At 39.6% G+C, this 26,276-nt stretch overlaps 1 protein-coding gene across 1 annotated transcript in view; it reads left to right on the top strand.

Moving 5' to 3' along the window:
• DNAJB6 (DnaJ heat shock protein family (Hsp40) member B6) overlaps positions 1-26,276 on the top strand; it is a 98,475-nt gene that overhangs the window by 26,537 nt on the left and 45,662 nt on the right. Inside the window, exons 4-8 of the mRNA XM_084621868.1 lie at positions 3,227-3,286; positions 4,692-4,802; positions 14,881-15,012; positions 15,679-15,820; positions 19,683-19,753. Coding sequence (XP_084477994.1) covers positions 3,227-3,286; positions 4,692-4,802; positions 14,881-15,012; positions 15,679-15,820; positions 19,683-19,753 — 516 coding nt within the window. The remainder of the gene's footprint in view (positions 1-3,226; positions 3,287-4,691; positions 4,803-14,880; positions 15,013-15,678; positions 15,821-19,682; positions 19,754-26,276) is intronic.

The raw sequence follows: 26,276 nt of genomic DNA, 5'->3' as shown, positions 1-26,276 counted from the left end.
GTTATACCATGGAAGATCTTTATCAGCTATCTTTTTGTGTGTATGTATTTAAAAGCATCGAACATTTCCCCTACTAATCTAGTTCATCCTTTGACATTTTTTCACTCTTCTCCCTTCTCTGCTTCCCAAAAAAGTAAACTGGTACAATTGGGCATTTCCCCCTTCACCTATTCCAGTGGTTTCCAAACTTGTTCCGCCGCTTGTGCGCGGAAAGCCCCTGGCGGGCCGGGCCGGTTTGTTTACCTGCCGCGTCTGCGGGTTCGGGCGATCGTGGCTCCCAGTGGCTGCGGTTCGCTTCCAGCAGCTCCCATTGCCCTGGAGCAGCGAACCGCAGCCACTGGGAGCCGCGATCGTGCGAACCCGCAAACGCGACAGGTAAACAAACTGGCCCAGCCGGCCAGGGGCTTTCCGCACATAAGCGACGGAACAAGTTTGGGAACCACTGACGTTTTCCATATGCATTAATCCTGCCAGACAGATTCATTGCACATGGGTTGGTCATAGGAAGTTCATTCCTGCTGGTAGCCTTAACTTAACTATTTGTATAAGACCTACAATATAGAAATGTCTCCCATTTTTTCCATATGCTTGTCTGCTTTACATAAGAATGGCCATACTGGGTCAGATCGTAGGTCCATCTAGCCCAGTATCCTGTCTTCCAGCAGTGGCCCGTGCCAGGTGCTTCAGAGGGAATGAACAGAACAGGTAATCATCAAGTGATCCATCCCCTGTCGCCCATTCCCAGCTTCTGGGAAACAGAGGCTAGGGACACCATCCTTGCCCATCCTGGCTACTAGCCATTGATGGACCTGTCCTTCTCTCCAATGTTCAGGTTAATAGAGGAGTAACACCACCTCCTCCCCAGAAATGTCCTTGTGAATGTCACTTGTTGCAAGTGACTATGGGAAAAGTTCTGCTAGAGCAGCACCATCCTTTGTCTACTCTGCCTCTCAAAATAGGGCCTGGTTTGGTAGGCTACAGACTTGTTCACCCTACCTCCTGTTTTGGTTTCTGGTGTCTAATTTATAAGGGCTAGGCGGAAACTTTCTCTGTGGGCAACTTATTCCATAAATGTCATCCTCTAGGTTTTTTGCACCTTCCTGTGAAACATTTGCCTCTGATCGTTGTTAGGGACAGGATAATGGACCAGATGGACATCTGGTCTGATCTGGTACAACTATTCCCATGTTGCACTAAGATTATTTCAGTGTAATGTAGCATATAAAACTTGGTTATTTTTCATAACCAGTCTGCGCAAATCATACTGTTGAGATCCACACATCAGGTACTGTAGCTTTGATTCAACGTGGCTAATTTAACCCAGGAGAGCGGTTGGAGATTTTTGATTTAGTTGGAGATTGGCCCTGCTTTTGAGCAGGGGGTTGGACTAGATCAGGGATCTCAAACTCAAATTACCAGGAGGGCCGCATGAAGACTAATACATTGGCCTGAGGGCTGCATCACTGACACTGCTCTGCCCTGCCTCTTCCCAACCCTTCCCCAAAGTCCCCACCCCAACTCCGCCCCCTCCCTGCCCCTATTCCAACCCCTGCCCCAAATCCCCACCTTTTCTCCGCCTCCTCCCCTGAGCATGTGGCTCCCTGCTCCTCCCCCCTGGAAACCCCTAAGTGCTGCCAAACAGCTGTTTGGCACCTGGAAGTGCTTGGAGGTAGGTAGAGGAACGGGGATGAGGCGTGCTGGGGGGGGCGGCAGGTGAGGGGAGCTTAGCGGGCCGCAGCAAAAAGCTCCGCGGGCCACATGTTTGAGACTCCTGGACTAGATGACCTCCTGAGGTCCCTTCCAACCCTGAGATTCTGTGCTTCTATGAGATGCAATCAGTTCTCCTATAATTTTATTCATTTTGTCATTACAATTTTGAACAGAGATGGGTTTTGGCAAGAGTAGTTCTGTTAAGGATTATCTATGCAAAGAATATTTGACTGGTAGACACTGTGCCTGTAGTTTCAAGAACATGAAGTTCTCAAAATAAACCTTCTGTTCTGCCAGCCCACATGCAGGACTTCCTGTCTCTTGCCTGCTGCTTTTTTCTAGGTTGCCCAGCTTCTTGTTTCATTGGTCGTCTTTCCCTCTTTTAACAAGCTATTTAAAAGACTCAGTTTTTTTTTCTTCAGGAAATCACTCTATTGAAAGGTAGTGTTGCAGGTAATGTACAAACTTGTGAAGCACCTGAAGCCAGAAGGAATTCATAGAGCTTTCAATATCCAAGAGATAATTTTGTCTTGGACTTGGATTGTGAATGGTGGCTGGTGCCTATAGACTAGGCACAATCCCTTTTAGATATGATGTCTTACTAAATTCTTTATAGTGTCCCAATATGTTAACTGTTAAAAGTGATTGTCTTCAGGGAAAAAACACAGTCCTGAAGTTCCTGATCAGACTCCCATTAAAGTCCAATGAGAAGACTACAATAGGTGTTGGATCAGACTGTGTCTAGTTTTGTCAAATGCTCCGGCAAGTCTCTTGCTTTCACTTCCAGAATAGTGTCTGAGCTGCTGGAGCAAAAAGCCCGGTGTTCTACCTGGCAGAACTCTTCACTCTGAACTTTGATTACTGAGACAGCAGCCTGAACTTTTATAATGCAGACTTGATTTACTTCTCTCCTCCCCCACACTCAAAAAAAAAAAAAAAAAAATTGCCCTGGGAAAAGACTAGTAACAATGAAGTTGCATATCTGTGGACTCTGGAATATGGCAAGCAAATAATTCATCAGCTTTTTGTGTGTGTGTTAAATGGCCCCTCCTTGACTTATGCTCTTTTCCATCCTGCATCCATACCTAGCAGTCTTTGAAAAATGCCTTCCCACAATCTGATATTACAGTGGCAAAGTCTCTTACCAGTTTTGTCACAATGCCTTTAGTTATTTTGCTGAATATACAAACATGAAGACCATAGGCTTCCTTCCAAAAAAGAGCTACCTTTCAGCATATTAAAGCATCTCTCAATGGAAATCGTGAAACAGGATGGTGAACATGACACCTTATTAGTAGCTACTAGAACTAAATTATTGACACTTAAGAACAGTTTTTTCTTCACCCGTGGTGCTTTGATGATGATTAGCAAAATATTTGTACTCTGCATTTTCTGTAACAAACATGGCTTAAATAAACTTTCTGTGATAAAATTCAACTGAGTACATTAGTGATGCATACTGCATTTCTCCTGCTTCCAAATGCAGCTTAACTGATGTAATTAACTTTTTTTGTAGCTAAAAAACGTGACATCTATGACAAATATGGAAAAGAAGGTTTAAATGAAGGAGGTGGAGGTATGTAAACTTGGCATGTTTTTTCTTCCATATCATCTGAATGATTTTAACTGTTCCACTCTGCAGACTCATTTTAGTTACAGATTGGTTCATGCTCTGAAAAGCTTTTATAGCCATAAGAGCTAAAATATTCTTAAATGTAATTAAATTATGTAGAAACGGAGCCACTGGGGATGTTGTGTTAGCACATAACCATAGAGTAGCAACTTGACATGACCCTGATAGGACTAGTTCCAGCCAGTGAATTTGCCTATCTAGTCCAAAACAATATTTTAAACATGTAACAGGAATTAGTCTGTATAGTCAAAGTAAGTGAGGAAAAGCAAGTTAGACTCTAACTTGGCCCAACATTTAAATTTTGAAAAGTTTTTATAAAACATAAGACCAAAAGAAGAGACTACAATTTTTCTAAAATGTCTTCGTTATCTGTTGCTTTTTAAACAAATGTGACATTAACCTGCAAAGCAGAAACTGAAAATTTCATTTTTACTTGGTCATGTTTGTTTTAAAAAAAAAATAATTAAGTCGTCTTTTTGAAAGACTATCAGGTAGTCAAACAATAAATCAGAGGAGAAACTCTTCCCAAATTCTGGGAGAGTCTACAATCATAAGTATAGTCTTAACAACTGAAGTGTCTAATTTTAGCTTGTATTTGCCAACTGTAAGTCAGAGATTCTTTGTGTAATAAAAATCAGTGATTTTTCAACCTGTTCGCCAGGCCCCTGGGGGTCTGCAGACTAAGGTTTCCAAAGGGTCTGCACAAGAACGAAGGTTGAAAACCACTGACCTAAATCAAAAGCTGGCAGGTGAGACTATCAAATAAGCCATCACAAGATTATACTGATTCAGAAGTAAAGATGCACCAGACTTCAACACCAACAGAGAGCTTTGATTTTTTTTCTAAACTCCGACAATAAGACTTTTAATTTTTAGTCAGATGTGTTCCTTTAAGGATAATGAGAAATAAATATTGATGTCTAGAAACCTGCAGAAGAACATAAATGATAAAAGTAACTTTAGGGATATCTGGAAAGTGACGGGAGGGGAAGAAGGGGAGAAATTGAAACTTTGTTTAATAAACTACAGATGACCTCTTTGACTGTCCAATTAGTAAAAGATGGAAACATCCTTTGCTGTAGAAAAACTGATTACAGTAATTCTAGATACAGTAGATCTTTTTAGCAGAATGTGAGAATTTTAACATGAAAGTCTCACTCAACAGTATTAAATGTGGTGTGAAGAATATATTGAGAATCTATCCAATGAGCCAGAAATGAACTATTGTGAAAAACTAGAATTCTGTGTGTTAGAAAACATAGAAACATATACAGCTTATACATACAACTCAAATATTTTGTGCTTCTGTAGTGTGAAGAGTTGTGAAATGTGACTTCTTTTTCTGCAGGTGTAAGTCATTTTGACAGCCCATTTGAATATGGATTTACATTCCGTAACCCAGAAGATGTCTTTAGTGAGTTTTTTGGTGGAAGGGACCCCTTCTCATTTGACTTCTTTGGTAAGTCAGCAGCTTTTGGGGGGTAGTGGTGCATCAGAGTAGTGGCTAAAATTCATCTCTACATAACAGATGTGTATAATTTGACTTTCACCGGAGTGAAAATTATAACTGATCTCTTGGATGTTTTAAAAAGTCTTTTTTTCACCTGTCTCCCTCCTTGTTTTTTGCTGTTGCACGTAGGGTTTTGTGGTCAGTTTTTGCTCTGTCAAGGTCTGTTTGTTTACAAATAGTATATCAGGTTTGCTATCGTCTTTCTAAAAGAAGAAACTAATAAATCACACACAACAGTTCTGCTTTAGTAAATGTGGGTTGCTGTCTGTATGGCATAAAAACACTTTCTTCCCAAGTCTGGCGCTGCATGACAGTCAGAAAAAATGACACCACCACCACCACCAAAAGAAAAAGCATAAGCAATAGCTTCCGAAGCCTCTGGCTACCATGGAGTTAAAGAAAATAAATAATTGTTTGCAAACAAAGCCGTTTAAAAAATACTTTATGCTTGCCAGCATCATGTCCATGAACTGTGCGCTTGTGAAGGCACCCTCGGCCATACAAAAGATCTCAGCAAAACTGCTATGGATCTTATTCAATCTCTGCAAGTGCAGCTGGTTTCCCCTTTTGATCCACAAAAGGAACACATGCTGTGTTCAGCCTTTCACTCCTGGAACTGCCTAAAGGAACCAGAAGGAGTAACATCTTGAGGATTGCAAGAAGAATTCTCTGCCTGTTTAAAGACAAGACATGTGAAATGAGACCTCCTGGTTATTCCATAGAGCTGAAGAGGAATTAATGCAACACTACTGCAAACAGTAGGTGACTTTTATGATTAACTCCTGAATGGGAAAGGAGCACAAATCATTGTCCTATCCTAGGAATCTTTGAAAAAATTCATTAGTGGGTCAGAGGAAGCTTGTCTACTACATGTTCACTATACACATGTACAGTTCAGGTTGAGTGTGCAGCGGGAGAGATTTGTACCATGAATTTGTTTCGAGAGCAGTGAAGCTTCCCATAAACTAACACGTATGCACCAACATCTTTTCACAATCTTAATCAGAACCCATTTTTCCTTCCTCTCCCCATGCCTTTCTATTTACATATATGCCAACATTATGTAAGAATATGAAAGATCAAGCTAGATTGACAGAGGAGGCCAATTTATTTCCCAGAGATTGTGCCGAGTCTACCAAAACATGCAAATATGAAGAAATCCTGGGAAAGGGGGGAAGCTTGTTTTCTAATGCTTTAAAGAAGAGGGAAATGTTTTGTTTTTTGTTTTTTTTTTAATGTATTTAATTGTATTTCTTTTACCTTACTTTTTAAGGCGGAAGAGAGGCTTGGATTCTCTCTGTGTTGATAATGGAAAAAAACAAATTTCAGTTCTTTTGGAGATGAGCCCCATTGACCTGCAGGAAGAAAAAAAGGCTTAGGTGGGGGAGAAATGAAGAGGAAAGGGAAAGGAGTCAGAAGATTTTAGTTTCCTATTCAGAAGCTAGCCTCCTCCCCGCCTCCCCAGTTTTTTTAATTGCTCTTTAGATTCCCCTTCCTCCATTTCTGGGTAGGAAGTGTGTTCTGCTTCTAGTGAAGGAGTGAAGCTGAGGATGACAGCTTTAGTACTGGCAACACTTAAAAATGATCCAGGAGCAAAGGGAGTTACTTCCAAGTTGGGTACTGATGAGTGGTGTGGTTATTTATTTCTCAACTGTTGTGAGTATGAAATTAAGTAGTTAAACATAAACTGAGTTCAAGGAATCATATGACTAACTGCAGCATCCCTAAAAAGAAAAGGAGTACTTGTGGCACCTTAGAGACTAACCAATTTATTTGAGCATGAGCTTTCGTGAGCTACAGCTCACTTCATCGGATGCATACCGTGGAAACTGCAGCAGACTTTATATACACACAGAGAATATGAAACAATACCTGAGTGCATCCCTGCACTCAGACTATTTCATTTCAGTGTAATATATAGAAAAATAACAAAGTAAAAATGCTTAAACACATGGGATCTTCATTTTAGTGATCAGCTTCTAAAACAAAGCATCCATAATTTGAACAACTGTTCAATACAAATATTAAACCATTTTGTTAGCATATAGAAGTCATTTATTATTGCCGCTTTCCTATTTAAGTGGCCAGATAATGGGGCCACTTATAAAGGAGGAAGAAGTTTATAGGTACAGTGACTTAAATTTTTAAGGTGACATGCAACTTCATTGACATAATATATTGGTAAGTGACAAAGTAGCTAAGAATGGTGAACTAACTTACTAATTGCAGTGGGCATGTTTCTTTAGATTCCTACTCAGTGGTCATCAGTTGGCTGCCTGAGGAGTCTAATGGAGGATCAAAGGAAGGGTTTGTGGAGGAAGAATATAGTGGAGGAATGGCAGAGGAATCAGCAGAGGGGCTGGAAGAAGAATCCAGTGGCGGATCGGCAGAGGGGCTGGAGGAAGAACTTGGTGTCGGATAGGCAGAGGAAGAATTTGATGAAATATTGGAGGAGGGATGTCAGTGTAGGATTAGAAGAGTGGAGGGGAGGAGCCTAGTAGAAGATCAGAGGGGGAAGCCTCTGGAGAATGGGAGGAGGAGCCCTGCTGAAGAGCTCTTAGTTAAAACAATAAACTTTATTTTTAAAAGAGTGTTTTGATTCCTGTTTACGTTGTTTCTTTACTAAGATGGATTGTGGGAAGAAGTGTAACAAATATTTTCACTATCAACACTCTGGATTCAGTTTGTTCTTCAGCTCTCAATCACAACAAGACCCACAAAAGATTAACTCAGTGTTTGTAAAAATCTGAATACTTGTGGCTAAACTTACAACCAGCAATTGGGTTCTGCATATAAGAAGGTGAAGATTTGAGGTTCAGAAAAATCACAAGTAGTTTTGAATACTTTTCAGGTAGGAAAACAGCCATTTGCAGATAAGTGTGAAACAGCTGTGTTTCTCAGGTTGGGGTAGGTAGTATACAATCACCAGGTATTCAAAGACTATCTTGTACCCGGAAGTATGTTTTGGTAGACTCTGCATAAAGTCTGTGAAATAAATTGGCCTCTTCTGTCAACCTAGCTTAATCTTTCATACACCTATGTAGTGTTCAACTTAAAATTACAGGAATGGAAAAGGATGAGGTTTTAGTTGATGGAAGACCTATAGTGACAGCTGAACACAGCAGAAGAACGTAAAAAATACATTTGATAGAAGCAAAACTAGATGTGGTGGTGTATGAGAGAACACTGAGGAACCATTTCCAAGCATGTGCAACACTAGGGATGGGATGGTCTACAGAACTATATCTGTGGTCTTCCCTGCTTCGCCAACTGAGGCCACTTTAACACCTATGTACAATATGTATTTTTCTTGGCTCTTATGAGTGACTGAAGGCACCGTCTGCTTACAGAATTTTTTTTTCTTGTGACACATACACCATTGCCAAGGTGTGTGTATGTGGTTTTAACATTAAACTTCCAAGCTACAATGCGTTTTGAAAGAACTACAATATCAAGGTTTTTTCCTTTTAACTTAAACTTTTACAGTATTTTTTTTACTACTGTAAAATACTTTTGTGGTCTATTATAGACACAAGGTGGGTGAAGCAATATGTGAGACCTGAAGAAGAGCTCTGTAGCTTGTCTTTCACCAACAGAAGTTGGTCCAATAAAAGATTACCTCAGCCACCTTGTCTCTCTAATATACCAACAGGGTAACAACACTGCACACAATGATGAGCTATTGTCTGTTAATTTCAACAATGGAAGATGACGTTTATAGATTTAAATCTAATTTTGCAACTTGGCAGGGCTCCTCATGTGAGGCACTGTAGTAAGCTATCATTAGATTCAGCGTTACAGCAGTGAATAACTGATTTCCCCCTCTCCCCCTGTCAATGGCAGTTCAAACAACACCCACCCCCACCCCCACCCCAGAAATTTCAATGAATCAAAATTTCCATAGTTCAGTTTGGTGAAACAATGTTTTTGTTCCATTCAGAATGCTTCATTTTGGTTTGGAATCAAAGGTTTATATTCACAAGGGGACTCAAGAGCCTAACTCCAAAATTTAGGTGGGATGGTGGTGTTGCTCCCCCACTTTTTATTCAGTAAACCAGTGGTTTAGGGCACTTATCTGAGGGTGGGAGACCTGAGCTCAAGTCCCTTCTCCAGAGTAGGGATTTGAAACTGGGCCTCCCACATTTCCAGATTCAAGTACCTGCTCTGGAGAAGGGACTCAGGCCCATGTCTCTTATCTTAGGTGAGTGCTCTAACTACTGGGTTACTGAGTGAAAAGTGGGGGAGGGAGGTACCACCATTCTGCCTAAATGTTGGTAGGTTCCTAGGTACTAGCCCAAAAAGAAAAATATTTGCCCCCCTGCCCCTTTTTTTTTTTTTAAAGTAGTTGACCAGAATCAACACACATGCATAAAATGACTTGGTCAACTGGGATCTGCATATTTAGAGTAGTGTTTTGGCTGAAAAATTTTGCCCTCTTCTGGTTAGGCTAGGTCCGTCCCCCCCACCGGGGTAAGTATTTGAGCACCTATGCTTACTACTCAGAAAGTTGTGAACAAGAACAAATAATTGAGAGAACAAATTGTGACCCTCTTCTGACAACAGAAATTACTACACATCCCCGGGAATGGGGACTGGAGCCCGAGCCTGCCCATGGCCCCACCACCCTGGGTGGGGGGGTTCAAAGCTGAAGCCCAAGCACTTCTGCCCTCAGCAGGAGGCAAGTAACCGTAGCCCAGCTGCCCAGGGCTGAAGCCCTCGGGCTTCGGTCTCAGGCCTGGGCCGCAGCAAGTCTAATACCAGCCCTGGTGACCTCATTAAAATGGGGTCACAACCCACTTTGGGGTCGTGACCCACAGTTTGAGGACCCCTGGTGTAGCCCAATAGCCTGTCTTTTAACAGTGGCCAGTACAAGGTGCTTCAGAGGGAATGGCCAAAACAGGGCAGTTGATTAAGTGATCCACTCCTGTCATCTGGTCCCAGCTTCCAGCAGTCAGAGGTTTAGGGACACCCAAGAACATGGTGATTGTGTCCTTGACTATCTTGGCTAATTGCCATTGATGAGCCTATCGTCCACAAAGATATCTAATTTATTTTCTGAACCCACTTGTGCTTTTGGTTTTCAAATCCTATGGGCAAGGAGGTCTGTGGGTTGACCGCATTGTGTGAGGTACTTTGGTTTGTTTTAATTTCATTGGGTGACCCCTAGTTCTTGTGTTATATGAAGGGATAAATAACACTTTTTGTTTTTCTCAACACCATTCATGATTTTATAGACCTCTCCCAGGCCTCTCTTCTAAGCTGAAATGTTCCTGTTTTTTAATTTCTTGTTTGGAAGCTGTTGTATATTCCTAATTTTTGTTGTCCTTCTCTGTATTTTTCCAGTTCAAATTTTTTTTGATGAGGTGACTGGAACTGCATATAGTATTCAAGATCTGGTTGTACCATGGTTTTATATAGTGGCATTATGATAGTAAGAAAAAATATCTATCCCTTTCCTAATGGTTCCTAACATTGTTAGGTTTTTTGAGTGCCTCTGCACATTGAGTAGATTCCCACCTCCCCCTGCCCCAAACTATCCACAATGAGTCGGATTTCTTTCTCGAGCAGCAACAGCTAACTTAGACCCTGCCATTTTGTATGTATAGCTGGGACTTTTTCCCCAGTATACATTACTTTCTATTTATCCACATTGAATTTCATCTGCCATTTTCATTGCCTAGTCGCCCTGTTCAGTGAGATTGTCTAGTAACACTCCAGTCACTGTATCATGTGCAAATTTTGCCACCTTACTGTTCAACCCCTTTTCCAGATCATTTATGAATAGGTTGAACAGTACAGGTCCTTGGGGAACCTAACTGTTTACCCCTTTCCATTGTGAAAATTGATAATTTAGGAAACAAAAGTAGGAATATCTCTTAATCAGTTCCATGAGAGATCCTTCCCTCTTATCCCATGACTGTTCACTTTGCTTCAGCGCTTTTGACAAAGTCCCGCACCAAAGGCTTTCTGAAATTCCACGTACGTTATATCAACCAGACCACACTGTCCACGTGCTTCTTGACTCCCTTAGTGAATTCTAATAGATTGGTGAAGCATAATTTCCCCTTACAAAAGCCAGGTTGACTCTTTCTTTCCCAATGACTAATATAATCTCAGTAAATTTTTTATTTTTTAGGAGAACTATAAAACCTAGATTGTACATATGAGGGGAGGGGCTTGTACATAACTCGGTGCTCCCCTGATCTATACTACTGTCTGAAACCAAGATAAAATTACATCTGTCCACAACTTATGTATACATACATTAAATAACTGTCTTTGAATTCCAAAATAGTTGAATTTCAGTAGCTTGATGCTGATTACAGCCAACAATCAGTATGTTATGGAAGCATGTATAGGTTCTGTACAAAAGCAAAGGAAACAAGTCTCTGAGCTTGCAATTCTAAGAAAACAATTAAGATTGAGCAGGGAAAGGCAATATTATGTGCAACGTGATCATAAGCATGTCAAGTTCCATTTTTTACAAATATGCTTGTTCTGTGTGTTAGACTGTAATGTGTCTTTTGGGTGGCACCTAAAATTAAGTGAGAGTAAGGCACTGGTGAAGTGTGCATGGTGTAATCTACAGGGTTTAAAGTGGAGGACTAAGCATTAAATATGGGGAATGAGGTCTGGGTAGCTTCAGGGTTGCAGCAATGGAAGCAGGCAGGGACGTGGACTGGGGGAAACACCCGGAGTCTAAATCTACAGCTATCTTATGAAGCCTAAGTTGGCATAGCCCCCTAGCATAGGTGCAACCTGTGCTGGCAGAAGGAGTTTCTTCTTTTGGGGTCAGAACACCACCTTTCTTGACAGTGTTAGCTACATCTGTTGAAGCATTGTTCTGTCAATATAACTCTGTCTACACTGGGGTTTATTGGTGTAGCTCTGTCAACTGAGTGTATGGTGGGGTGGCTTTGGTTTTATTTTCACACCCTGACTGACACAGCTTTGCTGATATAATTTAAATGTAGGGTAAGCCCCTGTATCATGAGTAGTGATAGCAAGAGCCTGGAGACTTCCATAGTCCATCTCCTTCATGCTCCTCCTAGCTTGTGTTGCTGTTGTGACCAGGATAAGGAGATAATGGGTCTGACACAGGTCACCTGTAAGTGGCCAGTGATGCAGTGGATTATAAAAATATATAGTATAGCTTTGACATGAGTGTGTTTTTCTTTTTTTATTTTAATGCCAGGTAACTGAAGATAAACTGGACTATAAATAGAAAGCATAATAGTGGGCAGTAATATAATATAGATCACTTGTATGCATGAGTGAATGACCTTCATAACTCACTAGTGAGTCATTCTCTAACTAGCAGGAATAAATTGGACTATAGCACTGTTAACTGCAGTGGCTTTATTTGCTAGCTAATATGCTGGAGTAAGACTCGCATATGCTAGTCTTTGAAATTACTACTCCAGGAGTATGAAGACTTGGCATAAAAATATTGTTAGAATTTAATATTTCCAAGAGTTTGTCAGATTTGCTAACGCACATATAGTGTTAAAGGTAACCTACAAAGGATTTCTTTCTTTTTAAACATTGAGGTTGTTACAAATCTTTGGGGTTTTTGATGGGAAAAGAGAAGCTGAAAGCTTTTTGGGGGAGAAAAACAATTCCAAATTTATAGTCTGGTCTGTATTCCTTGGTTTTGTGGGAGGACCAGTGAGAGTTATAAGGGATTATTGTGAGTTCTTAACATCATATTTGATGGGGGTAAGAGTATTGGCACTCTCCAACAAAGGCTTCCTTTATTCAAAATGTGTTAATTTTGTCATTCATGTTAAGTAAGTGTAAGCAAACCAAACAGAGGTTTAAACTGTGGCTAAAAATGCCATTTCCTTTCAGTTCATCATCTTCTTTTTTTTTTTTTTTAAACTTGTAATGTAGTCATTTCACTAGCTCTCAGTAATCTGGCTTCCAGCCTAGGTGGGAACTGGGGGAGGGAGAGAACCTGCTCTTGGTTTCTGATCTTCATTTAAAATCAACTTGGAATTCTAATTGGTACAGTGATCATTTTCAATTCACTGAAAATGACAGTGGCCCAGATTCAGGAAAGCAAAGACGTGTTTAACTTTAGATATTGCCTTCAATGGGACTTAAGTATATGCTTAACTCTTATCCTGCATGAGAATATCTTCCATTCTCTGCAACATCACACTGAGATTGGTTTTAGAATTGGAGAATTCTATAGTTGAAGAAAATATAAATGCTATTACAGACCTCGTATGTTGGAAAATAACTTCTTACATTTCACTTTTAAACTATTGTTTTTGCAACATTACATTTTTCAACAACATTTCATCACAGGTCAGGCTAACTTGCCTAAAACTGTTGTTCTGTAGATAACTCATATTTGTAAAATATTTTGTAAATGTTGCCAGTGTCCTGTGCTGTGTAATATAGGATCTTGTAAAGTTCTGCTGCAATGGTAACTGAAATCCAAAATAGCATACATTCAGCATTAAAGATCTCCACCTTAATGGTACATTGTGTTGTGTAAATCATGGTCCTGCAAAATGCTGATGTTATGCTAGTATGATGTAAAACTCAAACTTCAGTTTCCTTATTTGTAATATTCTAGTGGAATTTCCCTTTTATCTGGACACCTCTTCTATAACTTTCTATGAAGTAATAACTTCCATATAGGTATTCCATATTTACTTATTAGTCTCTGACCAGTGTTTTATAACCATAAAAAAAATCATATTTGTGCCAGGGAATAGAACCAGTGGCCTGCCAGTTTATTTTTTTTAAATCCAGCTATAGGCTTTTGAGTTTAAACACTGGCTGAAGGACATTTTGAAGTTAATTTGTGCGAGTCCCAGCACCTTGAGATTTGGCAGTTCATAGCCCCAGCACCTCTGGGCTTTTTACACCAGTTATGAAAGAAAAAATAAAAATTGCTTGAGCCCCAGGACCTCTTTCATTACAAATTAAGCACTGCCTTCAGCTGTTTTTTTTTTCTTCCCATAAAGTTCTTATCGTCCGAATTTCCTCTTAAGCATCTAACCCTCCAACTAGTTAACTTAAACTAAAACATTTGCAGATCACTTAAAGTTGTATTATGACTATTTTAATTCCCTGTTTCCAGTACCCTTTAAATTTCAGTCTTAACGGAACACTAACATACGTTGAGCCTGTCCTAAGCAGAGTCGTGGTGGGCGTGGTTTTCGGATAAACCTTGAATGAAATTATACAAGAAGTCTTGAATATTTAGGGGTTGAATCAGACTTAATCACATCAACAAATATTAAGTTTAAGCCCCAAAACGCAGCTTGACAGACAAGGTGTTCTACGGAGAGAAGGGCTTCTCTTGTTGTAATTTCAGATGTTTGACATTCTGATGAATAGCAAACAGATAGTTGCCTCTTGGAACCAAAAGAACTCCTCATTTCTTGATAGCACAATTAAAGCAAAGTGTGTTTTATAGTTAATGGCCATGTGAGGAGACAAGTTCTTAATTACCCAGATGTTAACTGATGTGAATTTGGTATCTAACCTACGTGAATTTGGTATCTAACCTACATGAATTTGGTATAAAACATGGATTTTTTTTTTGTGTGCATATATGAACATACATAGCTATTGTATAAATGATAAGGTTTGATTATATAGCATAACTGGTGTGGAACACATTTCTCTGCTGAAAAGTGAATTTCTGCATGTTCCCCCTGAATACTTGTCATTTGCAAACTGGCACAGCACTAAGGAAGCAGGACTTCATTCTCAGCATGCCATTACTTTAATAATAGTACTTAAAGTTCTGGAGACCAAAAAGAGTTGGGGGTGTGTGAGAGTAATATTGGTCTCTTACAGGTATCAAAGGAACACAGAATTGCTATACTGAATCAAATCTGTGCTCAGAGATTCTGTCAGACAGTGTCTAGTACCAGATGCTTCAGAGGAAGGTGCAAGAAACTTCCTTCTTTACTAGAAGTCCCCATACTTATTAAATATAGGAACTACTGAATAAAACTGATCACTTCAACCTCCTGTATTAAAACCTGGTTTTTGTTTGTAGAAGATCCTTTTGATGACTTATTTGGAAACAGACGAGGTCAACGTGGGAACAGAAACAGAGGTGGTGGGCCATTTTTCTCTGCATTTAGTGGATTTCCTGCATTTGGGAGTGGCTTTTCTTCATTTGATACAGGTAAATATTCTAAAGCAAACTTCAAGCCAAATTTAATATTGCTAGAGAGGGAGTTTCTCTGGAACAGTAAATTGGTACAATGCAGTTAAAAAATCATATACAACACTGAGTCCTGTTACATCTACCTGTAGAGTCCCCTAGTTTAAATAGAGCTGCGGTATTGTAGAGTATTATTTGATATAGCTAAAATCTCATGAAAAGAGAGTGTAAGCCCTGTTAAAAAGAAATTGACTCTATTCTGCTTTTTGGTCTTTTACTGACACCATTACACTGGACAAGTCTTAACCTCTCAGTACATCAGTTTCTAGATCAGTGTTACTTGCCTTACCAGGGGGTGTGTTCAGTGTTCTTGAGGTCTCCAAAAAAGGGACTGCAATAGTGTGCGCCTTTAAACAAGATTATGAACTCCAAGTGCTCTCAATTATTGGAGCCTAGTTGAATGCTAAAGGCCTAGTTTTTGCAACTCCACTTGAACTCAGTGGGAGTAACCATTACCTAGCAGCTCTGAAATTGAGTAACTTTGGTATTTGAAATTGGGGAGCTAGAATTAATAGATCAAAATTTGATGGTCCAGCAGACCTTCCTAAAGTAAAAGTTGTTAAACAGTTTCTGATGAAATTATGTTTACAGTGCTTTAGTCAAATACTTACCATGTCTTCCCCCCAGGTTTTACTTCATTTGGTTCACTGGGACATGGGGGCCTTACTTCATTCTCCTCTACGTCATTTGGTGGCGGTGGGATGGGTAGCTTCAAATCAGTATCAACTTCTACTAAAATAGTTAATGGCAGAAAAATTACTACAAAGAGGTAAGTGATATAAACAAGATAAATGTTGTAACAAAAATGAGGAGTCCGGTGGCACCTTTAAAGACTAGCAGATTTGGGCATAAGCTTTCGTCCCCAAATAAATCTGTTAGTCTGCAAATAAATCTGCACCAGACTCCTCGTTGTTTTTGTGGATACAGACTAACACAGCTACCCATCTGATACTTGGTACCATGCAAGTTGTTGTAATAGAATTTGTCAATATTTTTCTGATGATAACTTTCTTTACCCTTACTGTTTTGGTTTCCCAAAATGTAATAACTTAGATATCCAATTCTGTGTGAATTGTAATGATAGACCTATTTGATTCTCTTTTCTTTCCCTGCCTTTACAGGATGGTCTACAGTATGTGTAAGGATGCAGAGGTTGGGCAAAAAGTACCTAATGCCCTGTAGCCAAGAGTTTATTCAAAAGTGGGGGAAAACCCTTAGCAGCAGCATCCTGTGTAGCCTAATTGATGGATTGGTGTATTGATTAACTTCTTTTCTTTCACAGTAGTTAAGGGTTCAGTTTTTTGAATAGCTACAGCATCAGAAAGACTACCAGTGTTGTTAAAATGAGACCTGAGGCGTGCAGGACAAACAACTGAAGTTTATCACAAGTCCCTTTTTATTAGCAAATCTACTAAACAGATAGGTAATCCCACAAACACTGAAATACAACAGCAGATAGAGTGTAATGTATTTAGCCCTGTGACTGGCATCACTCACATCTTCTACAGGGATCCCCACAGAGTTGGTCAATATACTCATCTTCATTGTCATTGTTATCACCAGTGGGTGTCATCCAAGGCATGTAGATTAGAATACAGTTTTTATAATGTGTTAGGCTGGTGCCCACAGGGGTTCATGCATATTTATGAAGGTTTCCACCCCTTTTCCTCATTTGAACTTCCATCTCCCACTACCTTTTGGAATAGCCTATGAAAAATGGGACCGTTTGTTAATTTTCCTTATTCTATTAATATTTACATTACTGAGTCACCATAACTTGCGGCTAGCACACTGAAATGGCTTCAAAATCCAAAAAAATATTATAACCAGCTTTCACCAGTTCATTACAATATATATTTCCTAAATAGCAGAAAGTTTAGCAGCAATGGAACAATCTTATGATACCTTGTGATGTAGGGTCATTGCTATCTTGTGACAAATTTTGATCTAGGTCACTTACTGGTTAGTTGCTTTATGTCAAGTGTGTCTTTAGTCCTGAGGCCTTGTTTGGCTAAGCTAAATATCTTACAGGCCTGAGGGCTGTAGGCCATGTTACAACATTAATTCTTTTATTTCCCCTTTATATCCTGAATATATGTGATCTCTTTTTATGCTTGGGTATACCTGCTGAGAAGCTTAGCCACCTGTCAGCTGCTGGGCAGGGAGTGGATACTGGGATTCCCAAAATGCTGCTATCAATGGAACTTGCTCAGGGGTGATGCATCTTTTAGTATTGGCTTTTAGCTAGTAAGCGTCTGAAAACTGAAGCCCTCCTCTCTAGGCTGCTGGAAGAGAAAAGGCGTATGCTCTTGCTTTCCCTTCACCGGTGGAGCTACTGATTGGGGATTGGGAGGCCACTGTTCTGCTCCAACCCCAGCTTTCTGGTTGTAAGTAGCATGAGAAGCGTAGCAGATGGTCTAAGCTATGCTCCAACTTTCCCCAGCCTCTGTTTTGAGTTGACCCTCCCATCCAGTAGGCTTCCCAAGCAACATCAGTGAAAGTGAACTTTTCAGTGCCCCTACTGACCATATGGATTTGAAGTGCAGATAGTCTTGTCTCATCTGTCAGGTAAGCTAAGAGCAGGAGTTAAGGTTCTCCACCAGGAAAAACATATTGCTCACTACTGGTGAGTGAATGTTCAAACACTACACACATCAGAACCTCTCCTCACTATTTTACACCAGTCCTTGGGGAAACCCGCTGCAAATATGAAGTAGTGACAAAATACCATGCAATAAATTAAGGATATGCATCACAAATGTAATTGACAGTTGTCAAACTGAAGTGTTCTTAGTACTTATGAGGTCTCAGCCCAATGGACTCTACTAATACCACGTACTAAATCTTTAAGAAGTGGAGCGAGACCTCTAGGTTTTTCTTTGAATTATGCAATCTGTAAACTAGCAAAAATGCAAGGTTCTACTGTATAAGTTAACTGGAGAGGTGTCCCTTAGAACAAACCTCTTGACACATTTTTGTAATTAAAGTGAGTTAGTGACAGTGCCAGAAAACACCAATGTTTTTTGGTATTTATCCAGTGTCAAATACCATGACACAGAAACTGCAGTCTTTCCTTAGTCATTGAGCTACAGTTTGCATTCAAAATGATGCTTAGACAAGGCCTGGGTAACCAGATAGGCCTTGCATCATGCCCTGCAAGTTAGCAAAATCAAGCCCTGGCAAACCCATGTGGAAGAATTTCAATAGAGCAGAAGACAATTGTTTCAGTCTAGGAGCAAAATGCTGTTAGCTGAGGTGGTGGTTAACAAAGTGGTAACTCTCTACATGTAACAAACAATGCTTAGAACAACCCAGGCCGCAAACTTGTTACAAATGTTAAGGTGCAGGATGGACAGGATCTCTATCTTTAAGTTTAGTAGAAATAAGACTGAATTGCTCCCCAAAGCCGATAAGAAGCCAGTGCAACATACAGAACACAGATGTACTGTGCTCAACATAACTAGCACTCTGAGAAAAGGGGTGATGTTTGAATGATGACAATAATAGTATATTTTTGAAAGAAGACTACCATCTTGTGACCAAGCGAGGAGGAGTTCCTGGCCACTACTACTACTTACTTTCTCTCTGAAATTTGGGTATAGTTATATAATTTAAAGAAAAAAACCCAAGCAAACATTGTTCTCTCCAAAGACAACTACCTGCTCTTTCTCAATGTTGACTGATCAGAGCGCATCTGCCTGTTCATCAAACTTCGTACAGACCACAGCAACTATTGTCTCTGATTCTTCACTGGGTAGATCCTTCCTCTGTCTGATCATCAAAACAGAATTCTATCAATTGATTTATGAAGTGAAAATTTTCTACATATTTCTGTACTCTAAACACAGGTTACTTATGGACAATATGTAATACAGACCAGCCCTAAATATGGCTTACGTTTGTGCTTTGAACAAGCAATTATAATTCAGTGACAAGGGAGTAAAATGGACTGCTTTGCAAACCCAGAATTGCACATTAAACATTTTAACGAGGGGAGGTAAACCCTACATGCATTGTCAAGATTGCCTGGTGAAAACCATTTAAGAGATGCAAAAGTTAATCCTGCTTGTGAACCTTAACTTGGCCCTGTTAAGCACATGCTGTGTAGCACTATTTTGGTGCTGTTGCACATGTTCTCTGTGGTGATTCATCCTGCTTAACTAAAACATATCAGTGTAATATTGTGGGGAAAATATACACCATAAAACACACTATGCTGAACACATCTGTCAGCCTGAACTGCCACAGTTCCTAACTACTACTTTTAACTGAAACTCAAAACTAAAATTGCATATGATGCTTTTTGAATGGGAGGGTGGGGAGAAAAGGAAAGAGATGAGAACTTCAGCCTAAGAGGAGATCTGTGATTATGGAGAATAGAGTGCCACTTCAGCTGCAGTGACTAGGAGTCACTTCCAGAAAGGCTTTTCAGTGGGGTGGGAAAGAAGACGCTAATTGTTGTGGCTTCTCCACTGTTGAATGTGCTCACTCACTTACTGCAGTTGCATCAGCCAAGCTTTGGCCCTAGACTTGGCAATGTATTTCATTTCCTAAATATCTACATGTGTGGTGTACTTTGATCATATTGAAAATGCTTTAAAACTATGATTAAATGAATTTTTGTCTTACAGAATTGTTGAGAATGGACAAGAGAGAGTGGAAGTTGAAGAAGATGGCCAGTTAAAGTCATTAACAGTAAATGGTAAGGAGCAGCTGCTACGCTTGGATAACAAGTAATTCAACGCACGTGTTAACAGAAATTTTAAGCTATAACAAGCACCATTTGAGGAGTAACAGGAACATTTTTTTTGAAGATTTCAAACGAACTCTTTCAGTATCTGTACTTAATCTAAAGTATTTATAAACAGCTCATCGGAGCTCATGGTATTTGTCATAGACTTTTGAGTTAATTGTTGGGACCACATCAGTAGGACCATTTTTTGTCCTTAAATTGTTGTAAATTTCTGTATGCACTTTGCTTTTTATTAAACATGATCCAAGGTTAGCCGTGATCCTTCAGTAGTGCTAGGCAAAATGTACACTAACCACTAGCATGAATCTTGCTTTTCCCATTTTGTTTGAAATGTGAGCCAACTAGTAGTTTGTCTGCTGTGAAATTAACATTTCAAGGATGAACTTTTCAATAATTTCAACTTTTTTTTAATATTTAGTAGTGAAAGATGTTAATACGTTCCTAGTAATGCATTTCTGGTTTAAATAAATTAAGGATGTTTTCTAGTTGTGCATGAATGCCAACAACTTAGTAAGTTCTGACAATGTTTAAATATGTAATGTTTAAGCCTAGGAAAACAAGAAAAAGTAAAGCTGGTGAGCTGGGTCTTTTGTCAATTGCTAAATTCAAAATGAATAAATGCTGATGTTTGTGGTGCATTCTTTCATGGATGGCATTTGTAGCCTTCTTGTGTCTGTGTGATTTGGGCAAGTGGGGAACCATATTTTGCTTTTCAACACCTGCTTCCTTCAAGCTTCAGGCCAAGGGGCTTTTCTTTGCAAATGTTTTCTTCAATATGACTGAAAACATGGCTTGTAGTTTCTTTTCCAAACCTATATGTGAAGTATCTATCTATAGGGTGTTTTCCCCAGAACTGGCTGGATAACTGTCACTTTCCCCCCAATGTATACATTTCAACTTGTCCGAAAGTAATATTCTGCATTGTCTTGTAACTAAGATGTTGAACACAAGTATACAATATCTCTGAAAACACTGCATTAAAAGTCCTTTTCTTCCTATATGGGGCAACATGCCCATCTGTAGATAGACTTCCACAAAATTATCTATATCTGTCAGTAAATGAAAAGCAAACCCCAAATATCTATATTAGCAGTGTTTTCTAATGTTCTGGCATTGATGTAAAAGGAAGAGTAACTGTGATTCATAAATGTCAGCATCTTCAAAACTAAGTTGTCAAGGAAGTGAGTAACTATATAAACCTGCTATTAATGCGGTGTCTTCAGCTGCATAGACTTGAGTACCATTGGTTTACACACTTACTAACCAACATTAAAAATGCAGAAAAGTGCTTCTTACATTAATGGAATGGGGAGTGAGGCAAAGTACTAATTTGTAGATTTGTAGAAAATTTGTAGATTTTTCAAAGCTAGGCAAAAGCAATGGTTTGCAAGGGTCCTCTATGCCTGCTTTACACAGTAGATATTTATGCTCTTTCATCAGGTATTTTGTGCACTGGGTATTTATGTAGAAGTGATGCATGTGCAGTTTTATGCATGCAGCTAGCGCTGAACATCTGGCCTACTGTGAATTATTTAGCCTAGTTTAACTTCCAGATATGTTATATAACCTTATGTAAGACCTCAGTGTATGGTTTTGAAGTGATCAGTTAATCCTTTCCAGAGAATACGGTCTGTGATGTTACACTAATGAATGTCTGAGAATTAAAGTTCAGGAAGTAGATGGAAAAAATTGGCAAACTATTCTTCAGGATAACTGATTCAACTTAAACCAAGAACAGATAACCTAACAAATTGTATTAATTGTTGGTGACTGCAGTGAGGTTAAACACTGAGGTTACAAAATTTTAAAATTTTCTCCCCCTCAATTTTATAGTCAAACAATTAAAGAGCGTAGGAGAAGGAATGAAATATAAAAGTTATACTTTAAGGTTGGGAGATCAAAAGGTATGTAAGTTTTGAGCTTCTATGACAAGGTCTTGGCATATACTTTAAAAATGTAATCTAGCAACTCTACATTTTCCTTGTCAGTTTTCCTCTCTTGCACTTGTTGCCCAAAAGATGACTAAACAGAAAAACAAGAAGTTACTTAATGGTTTGAAATACATTTGTAATTAGGTCTGAAAATGTTAGCCACAACACACACCCCCCTTCTACTGGCATGACTTCAGTGTGTTATAACTCCTACCTATGAAATACATGTGGCTCTTCATTTAGCTGTTTGGCATAAGCTGAGTTGTAAATTGCATAGTGAGAGCTTAACATGGTGACTTCACTTACGACCCAGTCTGGATGGTGCTTTCTCTGCCTTCAGATTTCCATAGTTGATGTTTTCAGTGGTAGGCTCCGTGCGGTTATGAAACGGCAACATTGCACTCCTCAAGTAAAAAGAGAATACTACCCCCCCAAAAGCTGGCCAGTTGGTCCAATCACTCTAATTAGTCAATCGGTAAAAGACCTGCACAGTAGTTAAAAAATAAAAACCTACACACAGTCATCTGAGGGAGTTGACCCTTGAACCAAATAACTGTTTTTGATTTGGTCCCGGCTCTATTACTTGACTGGCAATCCCACTTCCATGTATAGTGGTGTAAAGACTTTAAGGCTCCACATTGTTTCAACATGCAGAGTGCCGTTTCAGAATAAAGTCATACTCCTCACTCTTTAATTGTCACTTGCTGTTCATTCTGGATATAAAAATCAAATCCTGACCTCCACCCCTTCCTCCCCCATATAGATCCATTGTGCACCTGCGACACAAGGGTATAAGTTAGGCTTCTGTGCCTGAGACCCTATGACTGCATGTCTCTGGTAGCCTTACTGTGTTAGAATTGTCTCGCTACTGTAATACAGAAATACATGACTATTTTGTGCTCTGTTGAAAACCCACTTTTATTAGAGTGCATTTAAGAACTTTGCATCACTTTTCTTACTTATACATTCTTTTCATGCAAGACCTGCTCCTTAGGAGTGAAGGGTTACTTCGGGCACCAAATTTAAAGCCTCATTAGCTTTCCCTTCCGCATGGCCAATAGAAAAATTTCTAGTAACTGGTAAACTTTTTCAGTTCCAGCAAATATCTGTACAATGCTTTATCAAATATGTAGAGTAAAATGGGACTAAATGGAAACTTGTCCTCTTAAAGCTTTTTGCCTAAAAGTAAGAAATTTCGTGCAGATGGAGAATAAAATGCTAAATATTGGACATCTGAAAAAGCAGGGCAGGACATATACTAAGATTAAAAAAAAAAAAGCTTCCTTCAGATTTAGAAAATTAGAGGTGGTTTCTAGGACTACTATCCTTTCTGTGATCTGGACTTTCATACTTTTCAGTGTATCGGTAGCATATAGTATTCTACTAATGCTTTTATTTGGTGAAACATCTCAGCCCCTTCTGTGCAAAACCTAGATAATTCTTCTTTACAGGGCAATAATTTAAGTACTGCATGTTATACTATATAATATGTGGGGGGTTGGATTATCCAGCTTTCAGTAGGACACAGTCACAAACTGCTTCATAAACTAATGATTTTGGTTTTGTCTGAATGTATTTAGGTGGCAACATACTATTTTGTTAATCTTTGAAATGTGTTTACTGAGGTAGTCAGTCTTAATTTGTAATCCATAAGGAATCTAAAACACACTGAGCTATATGGTGTAAATGACACATCTCTGCACATATGTTGTATAACATAGTGTGTGGGCTGCAGTTATAACTCTGAATTGAATTGTTTTGTCTAGTCAATAGATGAAATATCATTTTACCATGGGATTGATGTCTAGCATGTTTCAGAAAAACTTGTCCCTGCTGCAGTTTGTCGTGTCCTACAGTAACAATAAATTGTCACTGTTTGCAAAGCTACTGACATGAAACTTTAACTTCATAAAATTCAATCAAAAGTAAAGTCAGTAATAGCTTGACACCTTCCTGTCTGTGTTCATGCTCATATTCGACTTTCCTATTTGTGTCTGCCTGGCTAAGCACAGTGGGTTTTATGTAAAAGTGATGCTTCTTAGTGTTTGTGTATAGTTGTGCTTCTGTGTGTGGTATTGTCTGTGGGAAGCAGCTTTGGTCAAGCAGGTTTGGAGACTTGAGTCTCTAAGTCTGCCTGTGTCCTGTTGTCATAGTGAGTGGATTCACATCTCTGCTTCAGTTTTTTCATCAACGTAGGCATAATACCACTTTCAAGACTAATCCAAGTAAAATGGTTATACCAGGGTTGTATTACGCTTGTAGTTAAGGTTTATTTTAAAATATAGGATGGCATTTTCAAAAGCACTCAGCACTGGCCTAGCTATGCTTCCATTGACGGTGGTAAAACTTCCACTTAAATGGAAGAATAATTACCCAGATTGCTCAAATAAATTGGTTAGTCTTAAGGTGCCACAAGTACTCCTTTTCTTTTTACCCAGATTGAGTATTGGGAAGACACACCTCTTGCATCAATGCTTAGCACTGCTGCTTTAATAATAATAATAAAAAATAATAAAAAAATTGCACAATATGGATGCACTATAGGTATTAGTTATCCTGCCAGCAAGCTGCAACCCTAACTTTAAGACTTATCCCTTTTTAAGGGAAAAACAGTTGAATCTACCCATTCTGTCCAAGACTTGTTTACTTCGGAACTGAATTGTGACAAAAATTCACTTCCTAGACTACCAACCATATAGCTTCCTTCTTATCCCTGGGTTTGAAGTGACTACAAGTAAAAGGTTTTCACCCCCTCATTCAGTTCTCTTGGCTCACCCAAATCCTTCAAATAATATTAAGCAACTTGAGAAAATGGGTTTCTCTTAAAGATTACTTGCAAATAGGGACTTGTATTGCTTTATTGCTAAGACCCAGAAAGATCTTAGACTTTGGACTGTTAAGGCCTGTACAGTGCACATGCATTATGTGAGGTTGTCCACATAAGATAAATTATATCTTCAGGCTTCTAATTACAGTGGGATTTATTGTTTGTTCTGAACTTGGATTTAGTAAAACTCTCCCATTTGTAATAAGAGGGAATGACAGATCAAATTGCCTCAATGCACTTCTTTTGAGTTTGGCACCTTTTTACAGTTGCTTTGCTCTGTTATCTGCCTTCCCTATACAAAGGGAATATTTCTGCCTTCTCTGCTGTGCTATTTTTATTATATTTAGGGCTTGTCTACATTACTGGCTGGATCGATAGGCAGCGATTGATCCAGCGGGGGTCGATTATCATGTCTAGTGTAGATGCAATAAATCAATCGTTCTAGTGTTGACTCTGGTACTCCACCTCAAAGAGGAGTGCAAGGGGAATCGACAGGAGACGCTCTCCCGTCGAGACACTGTGGTAAGTAGATTTAATTACGTCAACTTCAGTGATGTTTTCACGTAGCTGAAGTCGCATAACTTATATTGATCCCTCTTCCCACCACCCCCCTCCCCAGTGTAGACCAGCCCTTAGAATGCGGTAGTGCTCAAAATGTGCTTCTGGTTTCCTCACACAGAGGAAGACTCTGTCCCATTCCTGAGGCAGTACCAGTCTAAAAAGGCAAGGGCTGGTGGGTGGGAGTGCAGAGAGACAGCTCATCCAAAGGATGGACAAAATGGACAAAGATAAATAGAAGATTTAGGATTAGTCTACACCAGCAACTTATATCAGTATAACTATGTCGCTTAGGGATGGGGAAAGTCCATTGAGAGGTCAATATAACTGCATCAAACTGCCAGCGTAGACAGCACTGTGATGGAGGGCTTCTTCCTTTTGCCCTAGCTACCACCTCTCGGGAAGGTGGATTACCTGTGCCAATGTGAGAAGCTTTCCTGTCAGCAAAGCTAGTGTCTTCACTGTGGCAATGTCTCGACTACAAAATTGTCTGCCTAAGTTTTATGTCAGCATACAGCCATTGTAGTTAGTACATTGCTTGTGCATGTGCACGCTTTGCTCTTTGGTGGTGGTACGCGTCCTCACCAGGAGTGCTTGTATTGATGTGCAGTACACCTGTGGGTAGGTATCTGACTGTAAATCACTACTGTCCAGTGCAGGATGTTTTGGGAAGTTTTTGCAATGCCTGATGGGGCCAAAATGAGTCACATAGGGATGACTGGGAGCATGGGGTCCACAGTGTTCTCCATCCTGTAATTCTATCTGTATACCACAGTATTTTTGCACCTTTTCAAAATCTGCACAAACCTTGCTGTCTGCTATATCTGACAGAAGCTCGGAGCCTGCACAGCTCTGCACTATTGTCATGAGCATTGCAAGCGCAGGGCATGCAATCTTGCAGTATTTGCAGAGCTGCACGAGGAGCCATGGGGAACATGATGATTCACTGGAGATTCTTTCTACATACCGTAGTAATCTAAACAATCCAAGGTTTGTTGGTGGCATTCATGGAGCAGCTAGAGATGGTAGAGCACTGCATCTGTGCCCAAGAAAGAAGCACAGACTGGTGGGAGCACGTTGTCATGCAGGTTTGGGATGACAAGCAGTGGCTGCAGAACTTTCGAATGGACAAGGCCACATTTCTGGATCTGTGTGC

This window comes from Lepidochelys olivacea (genome assembly GCF_965140295.1).
Source record: "Lepidochelys olivacea isolate rLepOli2 genome assembly, chromosome: 2".
Taxonomy (NCBI): Eukaryota; Metazoa; Chordata; order Testudines; family Cheloniidae; genus Lepidochelys; species Lepidochelys olivacea.
The sequence above is the reverse complement of the archived record's forward strand: the minus strand, read 5'-3'. Positions and strand labels throughout refer to the sequence as shown.